Below are 21,521 nucleotides of genomic sequence, written 5' to 3' on the forward strand. Positions count from 1 at the left end.
GAGTACAAATACTTTAATTGGCATTTCGAATCGCACATTAACCGATTGCCGCATTCCATTATCCAGCAAAAAAAGTAAAAAGCATTCAATTACAATCGTGCCTTGCGAAGTACAAAACCCGATTAGTTGTTGAAAATTTGGTTCTTTATTGCCTATCATAAATCTACACCCAAAAAAATATTGTTTTAAAAATCAGTTACATAAAATTAAAACCAGATATCCTGCATTAAATGGCATGCAGTTTTTTTTTTTTGACTTTTGTTTATTTTAGTTATTTGTCTCATAATATAAGTGTAGAAAATTACTATATGTTTAAGTGGATAATATTTTAAAAACCAATTTAAAATATGTCTTTATTGTGGCATAATTTTATAACAAGAAAAGGGCCAGCTTTAATATCCAGCCCTAGTGTGTGTTGAAAGTACCACCTGGTCCTTTTTCCTACCGCAGGATACACATGGACTGGCACACATATCGTTGTTGCCGTTGCCATTACCCTGCTCGGTTATTTATGATAATTCAAAGTAATATCCTGGAGCAATTTCATCAACAAAGACACGGGCAAGGTGGCGTGCTTATGTGGAAATGCAAATATCCTTTTGCCAGCCAAGGATGCGCTCGACCCTCAGACCTTCATTCCACTCATAGCAATGTGTCGAAGGAGGCCTTTCGAAATGGCTGAAACGTGTCAAATGTGTGGAAATTGGGAAAATTTGTTGGTCTAATTGGGGGAAAACGTGTGCTAGGATTTTGGGTCTTTAATTTAACCAAAAGGGCAGGTGTGCCTTTCCATCTTTAATCAAAAGGGAATTTGATTTTATTAAAAATGTTCTTTGTTCTATTGATAAAATATGGAAAAACTAGAAATTTGTTTCGACCTTGGATTAAAATAAATATTTATTAGCTTCCTATATATACAGGGAAATAAATGTCAGTCTCTCACATTAAACTAGAAAGTGTATTGGATTATTGTGTTATTTATTTTATAACAAAAAAAAAAAAAATAAAACTCCACTCCCAACATAAAATTTTGTACAACTTCGGACATTTCACAGAAATCGCTGAAAATACGCCACTCTACAAGGACTCGTTTGATACATATATCCAGTAAAATTGTCTGCAGTGCGTTCAATTGCACTGCATTTTGATTCGATTCAATTCCGGTCGGTTTCTGCCGACTGCATCCTAAATTCGACTTCACTTTTGGTTGGCGGGACAGGCCATTTGGTAGAGGAACTGTACCAGGGTGCGAGTGGGCCGACCCGTCATGTATTTACTGGTCAGATATGGTATCAGGCCGTACTTTGTCAGCATGCCAGTGCCCCGGGTGTCCAGATGAGCCCAATCCACGCAGGGAACCAGTTCGTGGAGAACGGCAGCCGCCAAACAGGAACTCGCCAATCCTCGGCCATCGTTGCTGATGTCGTAGCCCTTTTCATCGGTGATCTGTTTCTTATAATAGTTCCATAGTGGCATACGCCACACCCGATCGCCAGTTAGGGCGCCCGCGGATTGGAACTGCTTCCAGATGTAGTGGGAATTGGAGAATATTCCAGTGGCACCGCCGCCAAAAGCCTTCTTCACGCCCTCACCCAAGGTGGCCACATCCACCACCAGGCGGGGCTTGTACGTGGACTGTCCGTAGAGCATAGGATCCGCCATTACCACCACACCAGCCTTGTCCAGATCTCTGACAGCCAGGGATTTGTGATTCATTAGGGTGACCACATCGCCCGGCTTGCAGGCCATTCCCGAGGGCATATTCTCGCACAACGGGATGATGCAACAGACATTGATGGGCAAGGATAGCGCCGCACAGCATCGCATCATGGCCACACAAGATGCTGCTCCCGACATGCACGCCCGGTACTCATCCATTCCCTTGCATTCCCTCAGATTTATGGCGCCCGAATTGAAGGTAATGCCCTTGCCCAGGAACAAAATCGGCTTGTCCTCCGGATTGGTGCCGCAGTAGGTGATCTCCATCAGGACTGGCGGCTCACAGCTGCCCTTGGCGATCATCAGGAATGAGTGCAATCGCTGCTGTTCAATCCACTCCATGGTGCGGATCTCCACGGTGATGCCACAAGGACACAGAGCGTCCACGGTGGCCTGGGCGAACAGAGTGGGCGTCATACAGCACGCAGGTGTATCGCACATCCGGCGGGCCAAATTCTGGGCCTCCGCCTTGAAGACTCCCCGGGTCCAACTATCGTAGTCGGGGGATTCGAACAGCTCCAGCTTGGGAATGTGAGGGGGTTTCCTCTTGGAGTTCGGGTCGCAATACCGCCAAATGGCCAGCACGGCACCCTCGGCCGCCTGTTCGGCATAGTCCATGCCATCGACGAAGACCTCCGAACAGCCGATCTCCTGCAGAGATCGAGCCCCGATTCCGGCGGCCACGCGCACATTCTCCATACCCTCGTCGAGCATTTCCAGTTCGTTGAAGCCGATGCCCTCGAGGCCGGCGCCAACCACGGCCAGACTGCGAAACTCCGGATCAATGTTGTTGAACACCTTGCCCCTGCCCAAGCGACCCGTGATCTTGGTCTCACAAATCAGCTCCGTTAACTTTCCTTGCAGACGATCGTTGACCTTTTCGCCAGCTGGCGTTAGCTTGGGATCCCTGTCGCCCTCCTTCTGATACAATCCAATCACCAGACCCTTCGACACCTTCTGTTCCCCGCCGCAGGCATTTCGGACTTGGATCACATGCGGCAGGCGACTCTGCACAACGGTCTTCACAACATTTCGCAGCTTGTTCATATTACTTTGTTATCTATCTGCCTGCTCCGACCAATTTAGTTACGACTGCAAATTTTGCGTGCACAAAATGAAAATATTTGTTTTTTTGTCTTTCGTTATTGGTGTATTCGGAATCGATTGTTTAAAACAGCTATATGACAATTCACGAACATGAAACACGGGACACGAAAAACAACAAATAATTTTGATGAAAAAAATTATGTTTTTTTCTATGTTTTCCAAAACCGGACTAGGCACACAACACATTCAGAGTAATGCTTAAACTGAGGTTTCGTTGGGGTCCCATTAGGGTAAACAATTTAATCAGTTGGAAGTTCGTTTCAAGGGCTGCTTCATCCTTTGTTTATTGATTTGCTATGGTCCTCTTATTCGAGAATCGTCGGAATTTGAAAAAGAATGTATGTTGTTTTCTTTTTATGATAGTAGCTGCCAACCTTGATTAACTAAATATGAATATCAACCCCACTGCAAACCACCAGCAGATTATTTAATACATATTCGACCCAACTCTTAATTATTAATTATTAATTATTATATACAAAAAAATTTTTTTACCCCTTTTCTTGCTTAAGAAAACTAACACTTTAACCTTTATCTGTTTAAAAAGATTTACTTCCTTCGCTGAATATTCATTTATCCCCATTATGTTAATAGTCTACTTGTAATTCAAGTGAAGAGATTGAATCCAAATGACCGCTGTTTCCTGAATAATGCTCGACCACATTGCATAATTTAAGGTACAACTAATGGAGTCCAAATGATTTAAGCGGCTAATTAAACGCGAAACTTATCCCATCTGTTAATTTATGCAAATGGTCTGCTTTGATTATCTGGTTGATTAACAGCTTTAAATTGCATTCTATTCGATTTTCGTTAGCGCAACAGCTGCCAAATTAATAAGCTGCATAACCACAAATAAGTCAAAAGTTGAAGTAAATACTTTGGTTATTTTAATTAGAATAAATGACTATTTAAATATGTTAGAAATCTACAATAAATCTAAATATAAAATATGCTAAAATCGTGTTCTAACTTGCTTGGGACACCATATATAGATCGACAACAACGTATTAAATAACAAATCCTCGTGTGAACTTTTAAAGGCCCATAAATTTACTAGTTTAACGAAGTCAGTAGCAAATCCCACGAAAACTTTTCGAATAATCGAATAGAAGACCCCTTTTTCAAAGCACTTTTGACGCTTCCGTGGAATCTTAAGCGATTCGCATAACTGTAACCCAAAACAAGAAGATACAACAATCTCTAAGCTCAACACAGTTTTCCCTTAAAGTTGCCCTTATATTTGTTGGGGTTTTGAGAAACTTTTCGGCTTTTGGTGAATCTGCAGGATGCCGCTCCGCCGGAACCATGTCATAAAATGGTGTTGATGGTATCTGTATGAGTGTGGGTTCGTATGTGAAACCCGTATGTGTCTATATACGAGGGTATTTCTGTATTAGTGCTGACAACATTTGCTGCCAACAATTTCATTACCGCCACATTTAAAGTTTTGCCAAGCGCACATTGAAAATGAGACAACAGAAGATACATGTCTGCCTAGATAGTGACACTTAGAAAAATAAATATAATAACAAGGGCAACATTACTAAAAAAAATCGGTAAACTAATTGTCTTTTAAATGGATATAAAAGTTACAAAAAAAAAAAACAACCTCGATTATATTGTAATAACATTTATATGGTTTATTAGGATAATGGATTATATTTGATTAAATAAATAAAATTCATCAATTCAGAGATTCAGTCGTTTTGGGAATACCCAAAGTGTTACAGCAGACAAATAAGTTTAAACATTATGGTTAATATTTATTTAATTAGTCTTTCTTCCATAAAATCAGGGAAGTTTATAAACATGAGATTGGTGATATTTTATACATGGTGACATTTTACGATATCTCCAAGATAAACTATCCATTGTTTTTCGAAATTGAATTTATTTTCCCACGGTGCACCTGTATGTTTGTCCTAGCTAAAACTCGCGTTCAACTCTCGCTTATGACTTAGCCGCGGCAGTCGGTGCTGTTTCTATTTGTACAGCAGTCAGGCCATCCATATCCAGCCCGGGACCCCGACCCCGACCCCTGAACTCTGCCCTCTGAAAACCACTGGAGAGCCTGAGCTCGTTATAAATGGAAAACTTTGGCTGCTTTCTCAAGTGGTTTTTCTCTACGGTATTTTTGTTTTTGGCTGTTGCTTTCAGCTTTGCAGCTCACATTTGATTCGGAAAAGTTTTTTGCGCTTGTTTATTTTACTTTTTAATGAGAGAGACATGTCGGGAAATCGAGATCGCATGTCCCTCGTATTTGACGATTAGCCATGTGAAATGGTTGGTCAAGTTCCGTATTTCCGTGGAAGGAACAACTTTTCGGCCCCTATATATAGTCGGGTGATTTTCATGCCGGACCAAGTTCCTGGAAAAGTTTCACGATGGATGGTGGTGAACGGAGTGTGGAAATTTGTCAAGTGGCAATTTCAACCGGTGGTATGTGTCTGTGCAACAGTTGAACTCACATTCCTCTCATCCCAACGAGAGGTAGTAGGATGTGATATCTACTTGTCTGCCAGTCTGCATAATATTGATTTCCCCAGCTGGGGCTTTCTATTTTGAATGACTCCCGGCAGGACGACTTATCCACTTATCCTTGGTCCGATTCTAGTCCTTTGGCAATCTTCAATCTCACTCTCTAGTGACTGACGACTGGATAACACACAGTTTCGAGTGTTTTTAATTTCTACTTTCCTTTGCCGAGTGGGATAGCCGGGGGTTTCGAAAGTCAGTGAAGGACCATCATCTGGCATTTGAACACTAGGCTTCTCTTGTTTCTCTGCTGCCCTTCTGACCATTTACATTCATTTGTTTGCTATTGAATGTGGAGCAACTCTTGTTTGCCTTTTTATTGAAAGTTGCAATCAAATGATTGCAGTATATGTCAGTGCCATCGACCCGCATTTTATTTTTTTCTTGTATATCCCAATTTTGCGGCTTTTTCTCATCTGCATTTATTGGTTAGATATTTTTGTTGACGGCAACAACTGACAGAAACAGATCACAGATTTTTTTTCATTTGAAAATAGTTAGCCTTCATTTAGGTTATCTAAAAATGTATGTTTTATAATGCCATTTATATATTAGATATTCATGTTTATTTTAAAATCTTTTTAAAGTTAATCGAAAAAGGTTGTCGAATTTATAACTAGTTGGGCTATATTAAAATAATAATAAATTTTAAAACCCCATACTTTTGAAGAATTATAAAAAAGTTTTAGATGCTAAAATTTAAATGACATATATATATTTTTTAAGGGTTTTAAATTTTGTTTTTCACAACAACACTACTTTGCTTGCAGTCAAACCAAAGTTCACTGGTCCATTTTCCTAATAGGACTACAAATATGCAGTCTCATTCATTTCCTCTCAATTCCCTTCTAATTGCCTAATAAATCGGTTAGGCAAACTTTCTGCTGAGCTGCTTAGTCCGAATTTCCAAACATATTTCTCTTTTTATCTCGCTCGACTAAAGTTTGGCAAATTCCAAGTAAATATATAAATAATTGAGTTATTTGAGGAAGGGCGGGTAAGGAAATTGGCAGACACGAAATGTGCTCATCACTTAAATTGAAGGCAAATATGTAGTTCGATTTCCCCCTTCTGATTTTCCATCAGAGTCAAATTGAAAAGTTGCAGCTCTCGAACGAATTTGCCAGAGGTTCTCAATAAAAAAAAGGACGAGAAAATGGCATCAGCAGCCAAGGCAAAATCCTGGCTAACACATGAGTGTGTGCCAAAGTGTGGGTGTGTTAGTCACAGTAATCTGCAGCTTAGTGGGCCAAAGGGAATGATTTCCCCCTTTGGAAGGCAATCAAAAAGTCATCCAGCCTTGTGTGCATGCCTTTGATTTTTTAATTGAAGATTAAAGTTAATTGAAATTCATCATTAGTCTGATTGTTTCAGACAACGGCCGTGTAATATTTTCCTTTCATTTCCCTAGCATTTATCAATTTTCACTGTTCTGGCATAAGCCGATTATGGCCAAGGCCAAAACGAAAGCAACCAATATGCCTGAGGAATTTCGTTTGGTCACGATAGCCCCAAGAAAAATGGGCCATGGCGAAAATCTACTTGTCAGCAACTTTTCAAACAGAGAATCTGCGAACGAGTCGGCAACCCCCAAGATTGAGAGAGACTAAAAATGAGACTAATTAATTTAAGAAGCTCTGACAATCAACATCTGTTTGTCTCTGGGTGGCACTTGGGGAAAATCTGTCGTCTAGTATTGAAAACTCTATGAAATAATATTTAGATGTTTAAAGTTAAGCTTAAAATAAATAAATCCATTGCCACCAAAATGGAGGTCACGAAAAAATAAATAAATATAAATATAGTTATTAAATAATTAATAAAAAGTAGTTAAAATAAAATGATTGGCATAAAAAGTCTTAAAATCTACAATATTTTAAAAATTTTCAAGTGTTCCATTTGTTCTAACTTTAATAACTTTTTAACAACTTTTTGTTTATCAAAATTTTCAAAAATTTGCGTATATTCTAGCATTTTTTAACCCTCATTTATTATGTCCCTTACTGGATGTCTGCCTAATGAAAACTCAAAAGAATGCAATATGTAAAACTTAGTGGCGGTAGGTGGAGAGTCTGTCTTTTTGGCAGTGCAGCGGAAATTGCGCTGACATTTATTAATGCTCACGCATCAAGAACAATCGCTCCGCCCAATTGAAAGGGCGTGGCAGTAGCTGAACAAGTGGAATTAAATACGCATTTGCCCTGTCAGCTTCACAGTGAGCAAAAGTGACTTTGAAGAGTGCGTCATAAAAGTTTGTGAAAGTCTCGGATGGGTGGATGAGGTTGGATGAAGAGATCTACCCTGATGCCACCCTGCAGATAAAAAAAATGTTAAGGTGCCGCGACGCATTATGAAAATGACATTAAAACGGACAAACGAATCGCCCAAGTTAGAAAATATAAAAAAAAACGCTAGAGAGATTCTCGAGTTATTTAAGTGGATTGAAGAGGCAATCGCTGGTATTTACTTACCTCTCTTAAATCTCTCTGCAAGGGCTCAATCACGACAGATAAGGGCAATAATTTCAAAGTTTGTAGCTGCCGAACTAAATCGATTTGCTTGTTAAGCAGTACTCAGCATAACTAAATGATAGAAATTTTTGAATGTCAAATAACGAGGGTTGAAAGATCTTAAGGGTGGTAAAAGAATAAAACAGAAGAGAATGAAATGAAATAAGGTATGCTTTAAACTATTTCGTCTTAAGAGAGCAAAACATTTTCCTTTACGAACTTTGTAAAACCAAGTTCAAGGCTTATACTTCAAGCACATATATATTTCATAAGAAAAAATTTCTAGCATGGAATGAAACTCTCACCTTAGCCTTCATTGCTATATTTCTTTGAAGGGTTATAAAAATGAGAACTAAATTATATAATTAAGACCTACTGAACAAATGCAAAGTGATTTTAAGTATTTAAAAGTGATTACGAAACAGGTTGTACAACTTTTTTTTTAAGTTTTATGGACTTTTTCCAAGTTACTACTTTTTATGAAACTTTTGAAAAAGTTTGTGAACAACTTTTGCGTTATTTTGATCCCACATTTCGCTTCATTTACTTTGACGTTTCCCTTACAAGGCTCAACAATATTTCAACCTGTTCGTTAGTCTTTCGCTCCTTGTTTTTTCCACAAAAAATGATAAAAAGTGCAACTGTGCATCCCGGGCTACCTAATCCCATGCATGTTGATCCTGCTAACATAACTCATCATTTTATTTGTAGTTTTTGCGCTGCGTTTTTTCATTTGGCGCCAGTGGCAATTTGACGCGCAAAAATAAAAAGTTTTTAAAAGGTTTATTTTTTTTTTGTCCTGTGGCCACACAACTTGTGGAAATAAAATAAAAGAACAGAAATGCAGAAAATCAGAGCAGCAGCGCCCAAAAGTCTGCAATTGTTAAACTGTTATATGGCCAACAAATGTCCAAGACGACAGCATCATGAAAGTGTGCTACGAGAAAGGTTAAAGGGCGCATGATCAGGGAGAGCGAAAGAGATGTAGGATGAAAGGGCGGATGCAGTGGGCAGCAATAACAGTTAAACTATATGCGAAGCAACAAAAACAACAGCAAAAGGCCATGGGCTTAGGCCCAAAAACGTAACAACAGCCTGACCTTCACCATTACCGCATTTTTCTTTTTTTTTTAAGCATCAGAAAAAATGTTGTATGTGTATGTGTGTATTACTAAGTGGGGGTGTGTGTTTGGTATCTGATTTTGTTGGCTTAAATATTTGTACGCTAAATGGAGCAGCAGAAGCAGCAAGAGCGTCATTGTGACGGCATTGATACGGGGAAATGGTACCACACGGCGCGTACTTAATGGGTTCGTGCATACACACTCAACCAAATGTTGTACACTAAATGTAATTTAAAAAAAAAAACCAGCTTTAATATAAAACCTATTAAAGTTTGGAGCATAAATTTCTATTCACAAATATTTCTATTCAAAATTTTTTAATCCAAGAAATCTCCTGAAAAAACTTAAACATATCTTAAGTAAACAAAAAATTGTTATAATAAGTTTAAAAGGCTGTTTATTGTTAATATAGATGAACGGAAAACATTTACAACTTCCTAATCATAAAAAAAGAAAAATGCGTTTAAAGTTCCATTTGTATTTAATAAATATTTATTTTTCTTTAAGCAACTTTGAGATTTTTCATTAAAAATGTTATATAATAACTACATCTTTAACATTATACATTCTTTAATTTAACTATTTCTTTCATTTTAACCATTACCTTTTTTGAGTGTTTTTGTGCTCTTGTATCGCAGCTTTCATAATGATGCCAAAGATCTAATGAGTTTGTTAACCTAAAAGCTCGATATGGCAAGCAATTTATCTCGCGCACACAAATCGTACTCAACCAATGATTGAAATTTTGAGGAATTTTCAAATCGATTTGATGATTCTGCGATTTGAATGCTACATTTACTATGTGTTGGTTCAACAATTTTCGATGTCATTCGTTTTGGCATCGCTGGAAATATGCTAGGCATGATTGATGACATGTCTGATTGAATCGAGGTTTCTTCAAAGTGCCTAAAAGATAGATGGTTCACAATGTCAAGAGCCAGAAGGACTTGCAGCAGGTGGCGGTTGCCAGGACGTAAGTATCCTTCGCTAAGCGGATTTCAGCCAGTACCGCCAACATCTACAAAAGGAGTTGATTTTTTTTGTTCTTTTTTTGTTGGTTTTTTCATGTGGTCTGCGTGTGCGGAAAGTTTACTGTTTTTGAGTGGAAAAGAACTTAAGTAGGATTTTTCCATTCTCCGTTTTGCATGGTAATGCGATGGGGAAAGTGGAAAGGAGAAGCATTTAATCAAGTTTATGTGGAATACATTATATTTATACGCTTTTCCTTGAAATAATGGCTTCGAAAATGCCATTAGGCTTATTAGAAAAGGGAAAAAGAGATGAAAATGAGAAGAAAAACTATTCAAAGAAGTCAAAGCGATTAAGATGGATTATGCGCGAAACTAAAGAGCCACTAAAGTGGGCGTAAAAAAAATCTAAAATGGGTTAAAATACTTTTTCACTTAATAAATATAAATATTTTAAAACATGTCGTCTACATTAAGTGATTAAATTTTTCCGGTTGCTATAAATAAAATACAATAATAAAAATTCATTTTTAAATTATTAAATCTTCGAATAATACAGATCCACATTTTTGTACAAATATATTGTGACAAAATAACCACAAATTGCTTGACCATAAAATCACAGAAGTACATTTTGAACATAAATTCCTATCGTATTTTATTGAAATTCTGTGAAAAACTTATGCACAAGTTCCTTTTGGGGGGGAAACGAGCTTGTTGAATGAAAAATATCATTTTGCATACTGTCCAAAGTAAATTGTACAAGTTTTGTGCAAAAATGTGCTGTTGGAAGTATAAAGAAAATAAGAAACCATATGCCACCCAACATCCATCCGCCACCCAGAAAAATGTGTGTTTTCTCATGTAAATAACTGCAAATGGAGCTATTGAGAAATAGTTGACAATAAAGTTTATCATTGGTTGGCTAAGCATGTCAAGGTTCGGAGTTTTTAAAGTAATTGCTGTTTATACCAAATTATTGTGCAAGTTTTTCTTTTGTTAGTCCATATATGTGACGGTGTCACGTTTTCGCCCCTTGATTTATGACCCACAATTTTCGAGGCTCGTTGTGAAAAAATGAAAAACTTTTTGGTGGGTCAATATGAAAAGAAGTCAAACAAAAATAAGCAAACGAAACTTTTATTTTGTGTGCCACTTGTTCATTGTTCCCATTTGTTGTTCACTTTTCAGCTTTTCTTATTTCTTTTCACAGTTTTGGATCGAACTCAGGTGGACCTTTTAATTGTTGCTCTTTATTTTGCAGTTTTCTTGTCATTTTTCTTGCAAAGAGTTTCACATGTCCATTACTACATTTTGTTTTTTCTGTTTAAAAATTTGACAGTTTTTAAAATTGGTATAAGAAATAAAAATTGTTAGCTATGTACAAATAAACATTTAGAACACGATTAAGATCTTAGTTATGATTTAAAAAGTTTGGTCATGAATGTAATAAGATTGTAGAAGTTATTTGTTTTATAACATTCAGGAGTTAATTCTTAATTTTAAGTTAAATAATTTGTAACCCCATAATATCATATTCATTTAACAAATATAGCTGCGTGCAAGCCCATCGTTTTTGTTTTATTGTATTTTTTTTTCAAGGAACTAAATTGTTGGGAGTCTCATCTTTCGCTTTCACATTTTTCCCTTAGCTTTTATCCCGCTGATGACGGAAGTCTCAAAGTGACAGACAATTTTAGCATTAACAAGAATAACAGCAGCCGCAGACTGCAGTGATGGAAACTTTAGCCACATGTGCAAAAATTTGTTCCTGTTTCTGGCTTCTTTTCGCCCCCATTGCCTCAGTCAGCATAATAATGAATCCTGGTTCCTGGAATCCTGCAATCCTTGCCATTATCAACATCAGGCAACTACCTATGGAATTGCTCTGAGCTCTCGCTTAGCTTCCTCGCCACGCTTTGTTGGCTGTAGCAATTTTACAATTGACTGTTTCCACAGTTTCGAAATGGGGAAACTCCCCATTTTCGCTGTGAAAACGTTCTGTTTAAAGGAGAAAGGGGTGGTGAAATGGGTGGGTTAGTAAAACGCATGACTTGTTTTACGCATTATTTACTTAGTTGGGATGCTGCCTCGTGCCACCCATGTACAAGTGCACGTGTTTGTGTACCTACACTTATGAAAAATTGTCTTCAAAATTTAAAAGTTTGATTATAAAAGGATTTTTTTTATTTGAAATTATTGTGAAATATTAAAAAACCGTAATATCTCATTTCTTCTTTTTATTCATTACGTCGTATACTTGCCAAGTTGCAAATTTTAAGTTTATAGTGGAGTAATAGGGTCCTAAGCATAAATATATATATAATATTTATAATGTTTTTATAGAAAAAACATATTTTTCTCGGTGTTCATGTCCGGTTGTACCCAAGTAATTGTGTGAGTGTATCTATTCCGTGGGGGATAGGGGCGTGGCAAATGAACTAACATAAAAGTAAGTTTGCGGCAAGCAGCAAAACGTTTGGTTACAATTAATTTCGTACTCTGTGCCGGGCAATAAGAGGAGATATCTACATAAAGATGCAGGGGATGCGGGTGTTATAAAGGGGGATGAGATGCCAGAGGGTTATCCCTAATGTGAGCAATTGAAATGAAAACCGGACCCGGATGTCCTGTAGCTGTTAAAGTATTTTGTGGCCATTCCTACCATTATTTCCATCTCAAACGCTGGTAAGAAATGAAGGGTAAAGACGAATCGAAATTCCCTGGCAGGCCATCAACAAACGGAATCCGACCAAATAACAAACGACGAAATTACCCAAATAACAAATTAAAATTATCTACCTGGCGGGAGATTTTTTAATGCCGGACGTAAAGCAAAAATGGGCAATAAAAATTTTTAAAATGCGTTTGGGAAACGTAAAAATTCTTACGATATCTTAGCGGAAGTATGGTCTAATAAAATATGTTAACAGAGGCTAAAATGGGTAAGGTGATTTGTTTATTTCTTTGACATTTAATATCTGCAACTTACTTGATCAGCTTGTTGGCGAATTGTGGAAAGAGAATCCGATTTTGTCTGTTCGAGTTACTTATGGTAAAAGCAGCACACACTCCTTTTATTTTTTGTTGGCACAAGATGCTAATGACAGGCGGCTTATGTAACATTTATTTGATATTGTATTAAATATTTAACGCACGACACGATAAAACACTTTTGCCTCATTAATCTAACGCACACAAGACCAGCGGAAGAAAGAGGAAAAGCTGCTAATTAAAGCCGGCACAACTAAACACAGCTCACACACAAAAAGCACACATTCACAGGGAGGACCAAAGCCTTTAGTCGATGATTGATACGGTTGGCCCAAGGAATTTTGGTTTTCCCTAGGATTGGGGGAATTCTGAGGTTTTCCTCTTCCACGAGAATTTTACGCGACTTTCCAATGCGAGGCGAGAAGTGATGAGCAAAAGTTTTTCCGTCCACACGAGAACACTTGCAAAGGGAGACTGAAATTTTGCGCAAAAGAACCTGTAAGTATGCAGCAGCCTTGCCGTATAACACTACAGCCAGTATAACAGTTTTGTGCGTGAGAGCGAAATATTGAGGGAAATGGAAAAGTGGCTGAGATCTTTGATACCACCTGCTAAAAGGTAACATAAAATTTGGTTTAATGCACAAGCGACCTTCAGCATCATCAGCATAAACTTAGCCAACTATTTAACCACCAACAACAAAAAATACTAGTACAAACATATGTGTGCAAGCCAGGGAAACATTTCCGCCAAATTGCCCAAGCAAGTCGCACAATTTATTTTTATTGGACACAGAGAACTTTATGGTTTCTCCTTCCACGTAACACTGACGATTATGATTATTTACTCAGCCTATTTATGTGTGGGCGTTTGGTTACATAATGAGGCCATTAAATATAAGTGGCTGTGTCTCTGATTTCTCTCCTCCAGCATCACAAATCGATCAGGATGGCAAACAAATTCCATTTGACAAAGAGCGGCAATTTTAAATGGAAAACAGAAGGCCATAAAGAAACGTATTTTCAACAAAAACTTTTCTTCGGCGGAAAACGTAATTGAATTTTTATTGACATTCTAGCGGAAGCGGAGGTGAGGACATCTGTCACTTGTGCGACAGAGTTGGCTGGAAATAAAGCGCAACTATTTTGCAGAAAATGACCAAGACTGTAAAATGAAAGGAGGAAAAGTCAGAAAATAAGAGACAGACCAAAAAGGCGACCAAACAAAGCGTAAACATGAGGAAATCCAAGAAAAAAAATTCTTTAAATTAATTCAGTTTTTAAGACCCCTTTAAAATGGAAATGGAGCCATGAATGGCTTATAATGGGCCAAGAATAACCTAATTAGGGTTCAGTTCAAAAACCCAAGCAGCACTTTTGCAGATTAAGGAAAAAGGTTCTTAAAATAGCAACTACAGAAAATAAGGAAAAAGGGGGAAAAAGAAACTTTCTGCATAAATATAAAGCATTTGGTAAATAAATGTGGGTATAAATGAATTATTTGAATATATTCAAATAAGATTATAACTTAAACTCAAAGATAAAAATATTTAAGTATAATAGCAGATTTGCCTAAGCTTACACATTACTTTAACATTCACATTTAATTTAATTTAAGTTAAATTGTTTGTATCAAAATGGTTGTCAATTCGATATTTCTCATTTATATTGCAGCTAACATTGATATATTGGTTTTATTTTCTCTGTAAATAGATAGCCCGGTGATTAGGAACATTAATTCATATTTATCCATGAACTTGAATTTCTGAATACATTTTTATATATAAAAGTTTGTGCTCATGCTGATTTAACAGGCATCCGATGAACAATTAAAGTGCGGCCAGGGGATTTGTCACGGCTATATGCACCATAATATGCCACTATTATCATTAAGAGTCTTCCGCTTTAGTGGCCCCAATCGTTTTGCTCATTACCAGGAGACGTCGTCATTAAATTATTTTATATGGCCCATTAAATGCGAGGATAAACACACACACGCTCACTGTCCATTCACTCTTCTCTGTATATATATATATATAGTAAGTGAACTGCATTTGCAGTAGGGGTCATAAGCCAAAGGCTTCTGGGGAAAGCGGGGGCTGTCCATCTGCGGCAGGTCCTATTTGCTATTATTATCATAGTCGGAGTGCTTGGGCGGTTATTATTGTAACGAGTGTGTGCTCGGCTTCTAAGCAATTATTTAAAGCACACCAAGGACGGTAGAAATGCAGGGACAACTCTCCCTTTTTCCGTCCGCGGGGAAAGTCCAGCGCTGGCTGCTGAGATTTCAATTTAAAAACGAGGCCAAACTGCTGGGCGAAAGGGAAAAGGGGGCTCCACACACATGTGACCACAAGTTTTTATGCCAGCACAGCAGGTTCTCTCTCAAGCACTACAGAAAATATCGACTAGCAATTTAAAACATTGAAAGTTGATGGATATTCTAAATACCTGAAAAATCTATTGAAAATATTATTATTATTATTAAAATATTATTTAACAAAAATGGTTTTTTTTTTTTGTAAACAAAAAAATCAAATATTTTAAGCCCTTATTAAAGACATTTTATTTGATTAAATAAAATTCTTTAGTAAATCGATATAGTTTAAGCTAAATTCTTATTCATAATATAAATTATTTAAGAATTTATTCTAAAAGATATGAATTTTGTAGACATACAATTTTCTTACTGCTTAAACGTGTAAATTCAGTTTTCTTCTTCGAGATTCGTCAACCATCCTGTAAAAAACAAAAATTATAATTAAACCAAATACATTTGGGAAAAAAGAATTTTGAGGCATAAATTGGTTTGGAAATACAGTTGATTTGGTTTCTATACAGAAAATGAAGAAAACTAAGTAAACTTTAAGCTCTAAATCAAATATCATTTAGCAGGAGGCTTAAAAAATAAATCATTTTGTATTCCAATTTTTTATAGAAGGGCAATAATATATCATATTTTTTAAATGGTGTTTTTTTTTTTGTCAGTGCATCAGCCGTCACCTCTGTGATAGAGCTGCGTTTCAGGCTTGTTGATTGCGTGCCATTGTGCGGCGAGATGCTTACATATTTATTTACAATTTAAATGCAGAAGCCTTACCCTTAGGCCACATTTCGCACCTGTCACCGCTTTTGTGCCTTTTTAATTGTCGCAATCAATTGAGCCAACAAAGGCTAAAAGCTTAATTTATTACCTGTGTTTCGAATAGCTTTTGCCAGCAGACAGCGGATCTCATCCAAAATGGGTGAGGGATCAGTTCCCAGTTGAATTTCTGAAATGTCATCAGCCTCAATATAGTCGTCAATTCTAGGCTTAATAGGTTCCGACTTCCAGGGCCAAGCAAAGAGAGTAGTATCCTGATCGTTTAATACATTATGCCATTCAAGTTTTCGGCGGATGGCTTGGATAATTTGTCGTTTCGCTTGGCAGTCCATATTCGAAATATCACTACGCAGGTCCAAAATATCATCTATGTTTTTAAAAGGCGATGGTTTATATTTCTGGTCATCCGCGATAATTTTATCCATCTTCTGCTGAACTTGATTTATTTTTATTATGACATCCTCAAGGGTCTCATATAAATTGTAGTGTACCATAAGGCACTCGAAAGTAACTTCAAGATTTGAATTGCCATTTCTAAACAACTCCTCACATTGTACGAAAGGTTCTTTGGTCTTTGATATCTCCCCCTTTTCGCGACAAGAAGTAAAACTTATAACTTGAAACACCACAAGAACTAACAACATTTTCGATCTGAGGTCACAACCAAACTGATATCAACTCGATGTCGAGCTTGTGGCTTCAATTCTTGTTAATTGATTTTGTACAGTCAGGGAAATTAAATGTATATGACCTGAAACATTGGCAAAGCTCTGCCAACTTCCAAACACAGCCATAAATTACAGTTGGCACTTGTGAGGCTGCAAACTTTCGGAAAACTTGCAGCTCATCCGGATTGGCGCGCGGACTAGAGTTTTCCCAGCTACACTTCCTTTGTGGCCTCATTTGGTGCCGGCAGCCAAAACGGCAGAGCGACCACCATAAATAGTCCACACAAATTAATGCAACCGTAGACGTTCGGCTCTCCAAAACTGAAACCGAAATAGGTGAAGTTTCAACAAAAGCACGAAATTGTAGAACAGTTCAATCGACACCAGTTCGCTGAGTGGCAAAAAATCAAGAAAAAAAAAGAGCTGCTAAAATATATATATTGCGGTATAAAAAATAGCGCTTAAGCTCTTTCCAACCCTACAGACCATTTTGCGTTCCGTTTCGCCATCAGGCCGCAGCTTCTTTGGTAAGCAAAATTTATTGTTTGCGGAAGTTGTCTTTAATGGCGCCCGAGCAGCCACACAGCCACACCCTCAAGGACCTTCCACTCCACTCCAACAAATTTTTCCTCGATTCCCCCGCCACTTATTCAGTCTGCATTAAGTTGACCTTCAGCTGCAAATAATTTCAACTCATTGAGTTTAATGTCCTGCGCCTTATGGGCGTTTTCCAGTCATTTATAAGGCCCCGTTGCCACGTGGATACAGTGAGTTTCAAAACTTAGTATTAGAAAAGGAAAAAGGTTTGGGCTAGAAAAATTACTTATCATTAGGGTTATCGATGTCCAAATACTTTTTACAACATATAAGTACTCCATTTTCCCACAACAAAAATAGCTAAAAGACTTTAAGAATTTGTTTTCAAACGTTATAATAATGTTAATTAAATTATTTTAATATCTAAAGTTTCTCAACATTAAGTTTGCCTTATAGTTTTGAAGCACAGCGTATATTAGCTCTATCTGACCACGGGTTTTCGCCCAATAATCGCATGATTTATGGCTTGCAATGGTCAGGGAAGTCCTTTCCTTCTTGGCTCATAAATATTTTGCTAGCCTGAATTCGCTTCCTTTTCCTTTTTTATAGATTCTTGTTTTCAAAACCGTTTGTCGTTAAGCTTGAAAACTGAATTTTTATATGAGAACCAAGACACACGCAAAAATATACAATATTTTTCGCTTTTCAAGATGTTGAATGGATGCTAATGCGTTTATAAAGTGTTAACATGACGTATGCGTAATATTTAATAGCAGCTGTGCAGATGGCTACCCTTATTCCACCACCCTTAGTGTATGTATACTATTTGATTTATGCTTATGAAAAAGTGTGTGCCACGCCCTATTTTATGGATTCGTTATGGGCTGGGCTTTGGTGATAGAAATGGGGTAATAAAAATTTCAAGCCAACTTGAGCGTTTTGTTGAGTTCCTGCAATGTCGGTCGTTAATTTAATTGCTAAGATTATTGCCGGAAATTAGCGCAGATCACAGATAACCGTCCTGCTTAAGTCAACTAACAGATTAATGGTGTGAACAGCATCAACTGAATTTATAGACTTAAGATTATATAACTTGTTGTTCGTAATATTAAAAAAAAAGGTTCTACATTATCTTTGTAAATGTTATGCAGAATTTGTGAGCCATCTTTTATATTATTTAGCTAAAGTAAATTTAATATCTCATAATTTATTCAAAATCATTAATACAATTTCACTAAAATCAACATTAGTATAACTGCCTTTTAACTTCCTTTTGTTAGCAATATTAAATTTTCATTTAGGCAAAATATTTAAGCCTTAAAAGCAATTTCAGTTTCCCAACGGCAAGGCCAATAATTTATGCTAATTCAGTTGACTGCCATGCAGAAGCCAGCAGGCCACAAAAAATGACAATGACTTCCGGCCAACGAGATTTTCGCACATACAAATAAAAGTATATTAGGCTGGCAAAAATTAAATCGAGCCGCTTGTAATTTAGCCAATTGCAGCAAAGTGGTCGACTAATTGCCTGGGAACCAAGTACAGGAAATGAATTTGCATTTCGGTTAACGCACTTGAATGTGCAATTCAAATGTGTGTCACATGCAGGAGAATAGTGCTTAAGCGTAAGCCAACTCGTTAACATGATAAAGTTAAATAAAGCCCGTAGTCAGGCAGAATTTATTTAAAACAAACAGTCGGCTGGCAAAAAGTAAAAGTTGGACGAGGATAAACTGAGGAAATACAAACAGAATCACAGCGGGCTTTCATACATGTGCTTTCCTAACAACAGTGGAGGATAATCGAATAGGATTACGGCTAGGTCTAAAAAATTTAATTGTAAAAAAAAAAAAATTTTTAAATAAATATTCATTGTATATTTAATTCCCATATAAATATTTTAACAGATAATGTCAAGTATAAAATGTTAAACAAAGAAATAGAAATTAAGATTTTAAAATATATACAGATAATAAAAATGTCATGTTTATTTATTTCATTTATTAATGGCAAATAAACGTTTAAAATATAAATATTTTTAATCCAATTACTTACTTTTTAATGACTTTTAATATAAATTGACAATTAATTTTAAATTGTAAGTTGTTGATAAGTACTTTTATTTGTAGCAGATAAAGATAAATGATTATTTTTTCAACTTGAGCTGTTAGTGCGTCTGTTTTCCATTTGCTTTTCTCATTATTATGCTTAACACTTAGTTGGCAATATTTTTTGCTGCACGACGTCATCACGCCCACGACCTTCACACAGTGGCAAAGGCAAACAAGAAATGGGCGGCGCTTTTCCCTTCTTGAATTTTCCGGAGGATTGAGTAGACTAAGCGTTTTGCCTACTTTTGCCCGGCATCCGTTTCTGTTACCCGTTTTATCTGTTGTTCATTTTATTTTTTTTTTCACTTTTCTCCATTTTTTTTTTGGTTCATAGTCACTTAAGGATTCATGCAGCAGCTGAAGCCGCAAGCAAACGGGCAGCACCTTGTTCATGTAGTCAGTCAGTGGGTGAGTGGGTGGTTTGGTGGGTGTTTGACTTGGTGGGCTTTTTTTGGGATGGTTGAGTGGGTCTGTCAGACGCCTGCGGACATGCCCTGAATTTTAAAAACGTCGCCAACAGAATTCAGCCTTGAGACAAAGCAATGCCTGCGGTTTTCAGCCATCCATCATGGGCCTATTTATTCGCTCTGATTTTATTTTAATTTCATTAAAATGATGTGACAGAACTTAATTGGTTTCCATTGTGAACGAGACAGCGGAGGCAGGCGATTAAATCGCTTTAAATTATGAGGACAATATACTGTTGAGAAAGATAGCGACAAACTGTTTGGGTCCGATATTACCATTCATTCTCGCTTAAAGTTTTAACCTGAGATAAATTTCATTTAGCATACGCTTTTCATTTGACAGAAGTTTATGAAAATAATTTATGGATTCAACTGGATTTCAAATTTCGATTATGTTCTGTCAACATAACGAGTCGCAGTCCGAGTAAACAAAATGCATTTTCCAATAGCATATTTAGTTTTTCAATTATGCATATTCCCCCCGCTTTTTGCCCACTTAATTAACATAGACTCTCGGTGCCAGTGCTTTATAAACAGGTAACCCGTAATCTAGGATATGGCATACTGGAGGATTTGCCACCCTTTTTGGCCAAGGTCTTGCCACTCGACGTGCACCATTCAAATTGAGTTGCATAACTTGCACTGTGGTGAGTAAAGTGATTCAAATGCAAATTCCATTTGCACCCATACCAGCATACTGGCAATCGTAACTAAGGACACTGGGAAATGTCAACCAAAGTCGTCATCATCAGATTCGTAAGAGGGCGTAACCCTGCAAATTATGTGTTTCCGCCTCGGATTCCATTGTACTGCCTTATAATTAACAATAGTGCAGTCAATGCGTGGAATGACACCTGATTATAAATTTGAGCCAGGAAGCCCCAAATCTGTTTGTGGAATTATGTATATATACAAATGCCGAACTTTGTCAGTTTCAAAATGTGGCGACACTAGTGAAGTATTTTAGAATATTGAGGAACTTAATAGAATGTGAAGCTGTAAGAGGCCTTTGTTTGGATTGAAAGACGATTTAAATGAATAACAGTTAATTTATAAAATATTAGCTATATTCAAATATGTAACAGTTTGCTTACAAATACTAAAAGGAAAGTAAAATTTTATTTTGAGCTTTTTTCCATAACTTAAGAATCAAAAGATTATAGAAATTATAAGAATATTTAAATCTTTTCGAACTTTAGGAAATAATATTTATTTATCCATTTGGCTATTATGAGCTCTTAACCATAAATTTAAAAATTTCTGCTAAACATTTGGTATTATATAAGTTGACTTATATAAAGAAATATGACAGCTGCCTTCTGTTGTTCATTTAATGACCAAAAATGTTCGCACTCTGTACTATGTCAAATATTTTCCAGACCTTTTTGTTTTTGACCCTTTTGCTTTGGAATAAATTGTGACCGCAGATAGCTGCCAAAGGAAACTGAACATTAGAGAAACCATCGGCATTCAACTATCATCCTCCTCACCGCAACACACAGTCATGTGTGTTTAAAGAGCAACCGCTCCAACGCCCATCATTCCATTTAGATGTAAATTACCGAGTTGAAAACGCGAACTAAAAACAGGAAATAAAAGGAAATAAGCAACAAGCAAACAATTAGAGCTTGGTTCTTCCTTTTTCCCATTGTTTGGCTGGGGGTCCTTTGGACATT

The 21,521-nt window shown here is 36.9% G+C and overlaps 3 protein-coding genes across 30 annotated transcripts in view; all 3 read right to left on the bottom strand.

The window, feature by feature from the left end:
- The window catches only part of LOC128258650 (sex determination protein fox-1), a 120,164-nt gene extending 106,746 nt beyond the window's left edge, over positions 1-13,418 (bottom strand). For all 28 annotated transcript variants that reach the window (XR_008267985.1, XR_008267984.1, XR_008267981.1 and 25 more), the window contains exon 1: positions 12,959-13,418. The gene's annotated coding sequence lies outside the window, so the exon portion shown is untranslated. The remainder of the gene's footprint in view (positions 1-12,958) is intronic.
- Positions 997-3,047, bottom strand: LOC128258653 (cytosol aminopeptidase). Its single transcript, XM_052990399.1, has one exon. The coding sequence runs from the start codon at positions 2,764-2,766 to the stop codon at positions 1,198-1,200; it is 1,569 nt and encodes a 522-aa protein (XP_052846359.1). The 5' UTR covers positions 2,767-3,047; the 3' UTR covers positions 997-1,197.
- Positions 13,419-15,651: 2,233 nt separating the features above from the next.
- LOC128258655 (uncharacterized) lies at positions 15,652-16,712 on the bottom strand. Its single transcript, XM_052990401.1, has 2 exons — positions 16,154-16,712; positions 15,652-15,698 (listed from the first exon to the last, which is right to left on the bottom strand). The coding sequence occupies exons 1-2, from the start codon at positions 16,704-16,706 to the stop codon at positions 15,667-15,669; spliced, it is 585 nt and encodes a 194-aa protein (XP_052846361.1). The 5' UTR covers positions 16,707-16,712; the 3' UTR covers positions 15,652-15,666.
- Positions 16,713-21,521: the final 4,809 nt, after the last annotated feature.

The sequence above is a fragment of the Drosophila gunungcola genome (assembly GCF_025200985.1).
Source record: "Drosophila gunungcola strain Sukarami chromosome 3L unlocalized genomic scaffold, Dgunungcola_SK_2 000003F, whole genome shotgun sequence".
Classification (NCBI taxonomy): domain Eukaryota; kingdom Metazoa; phylum Arthropoda; class Insecta; order Diptera; family Drosophilidae; genus Drosophila; species Drosophila gunungcola.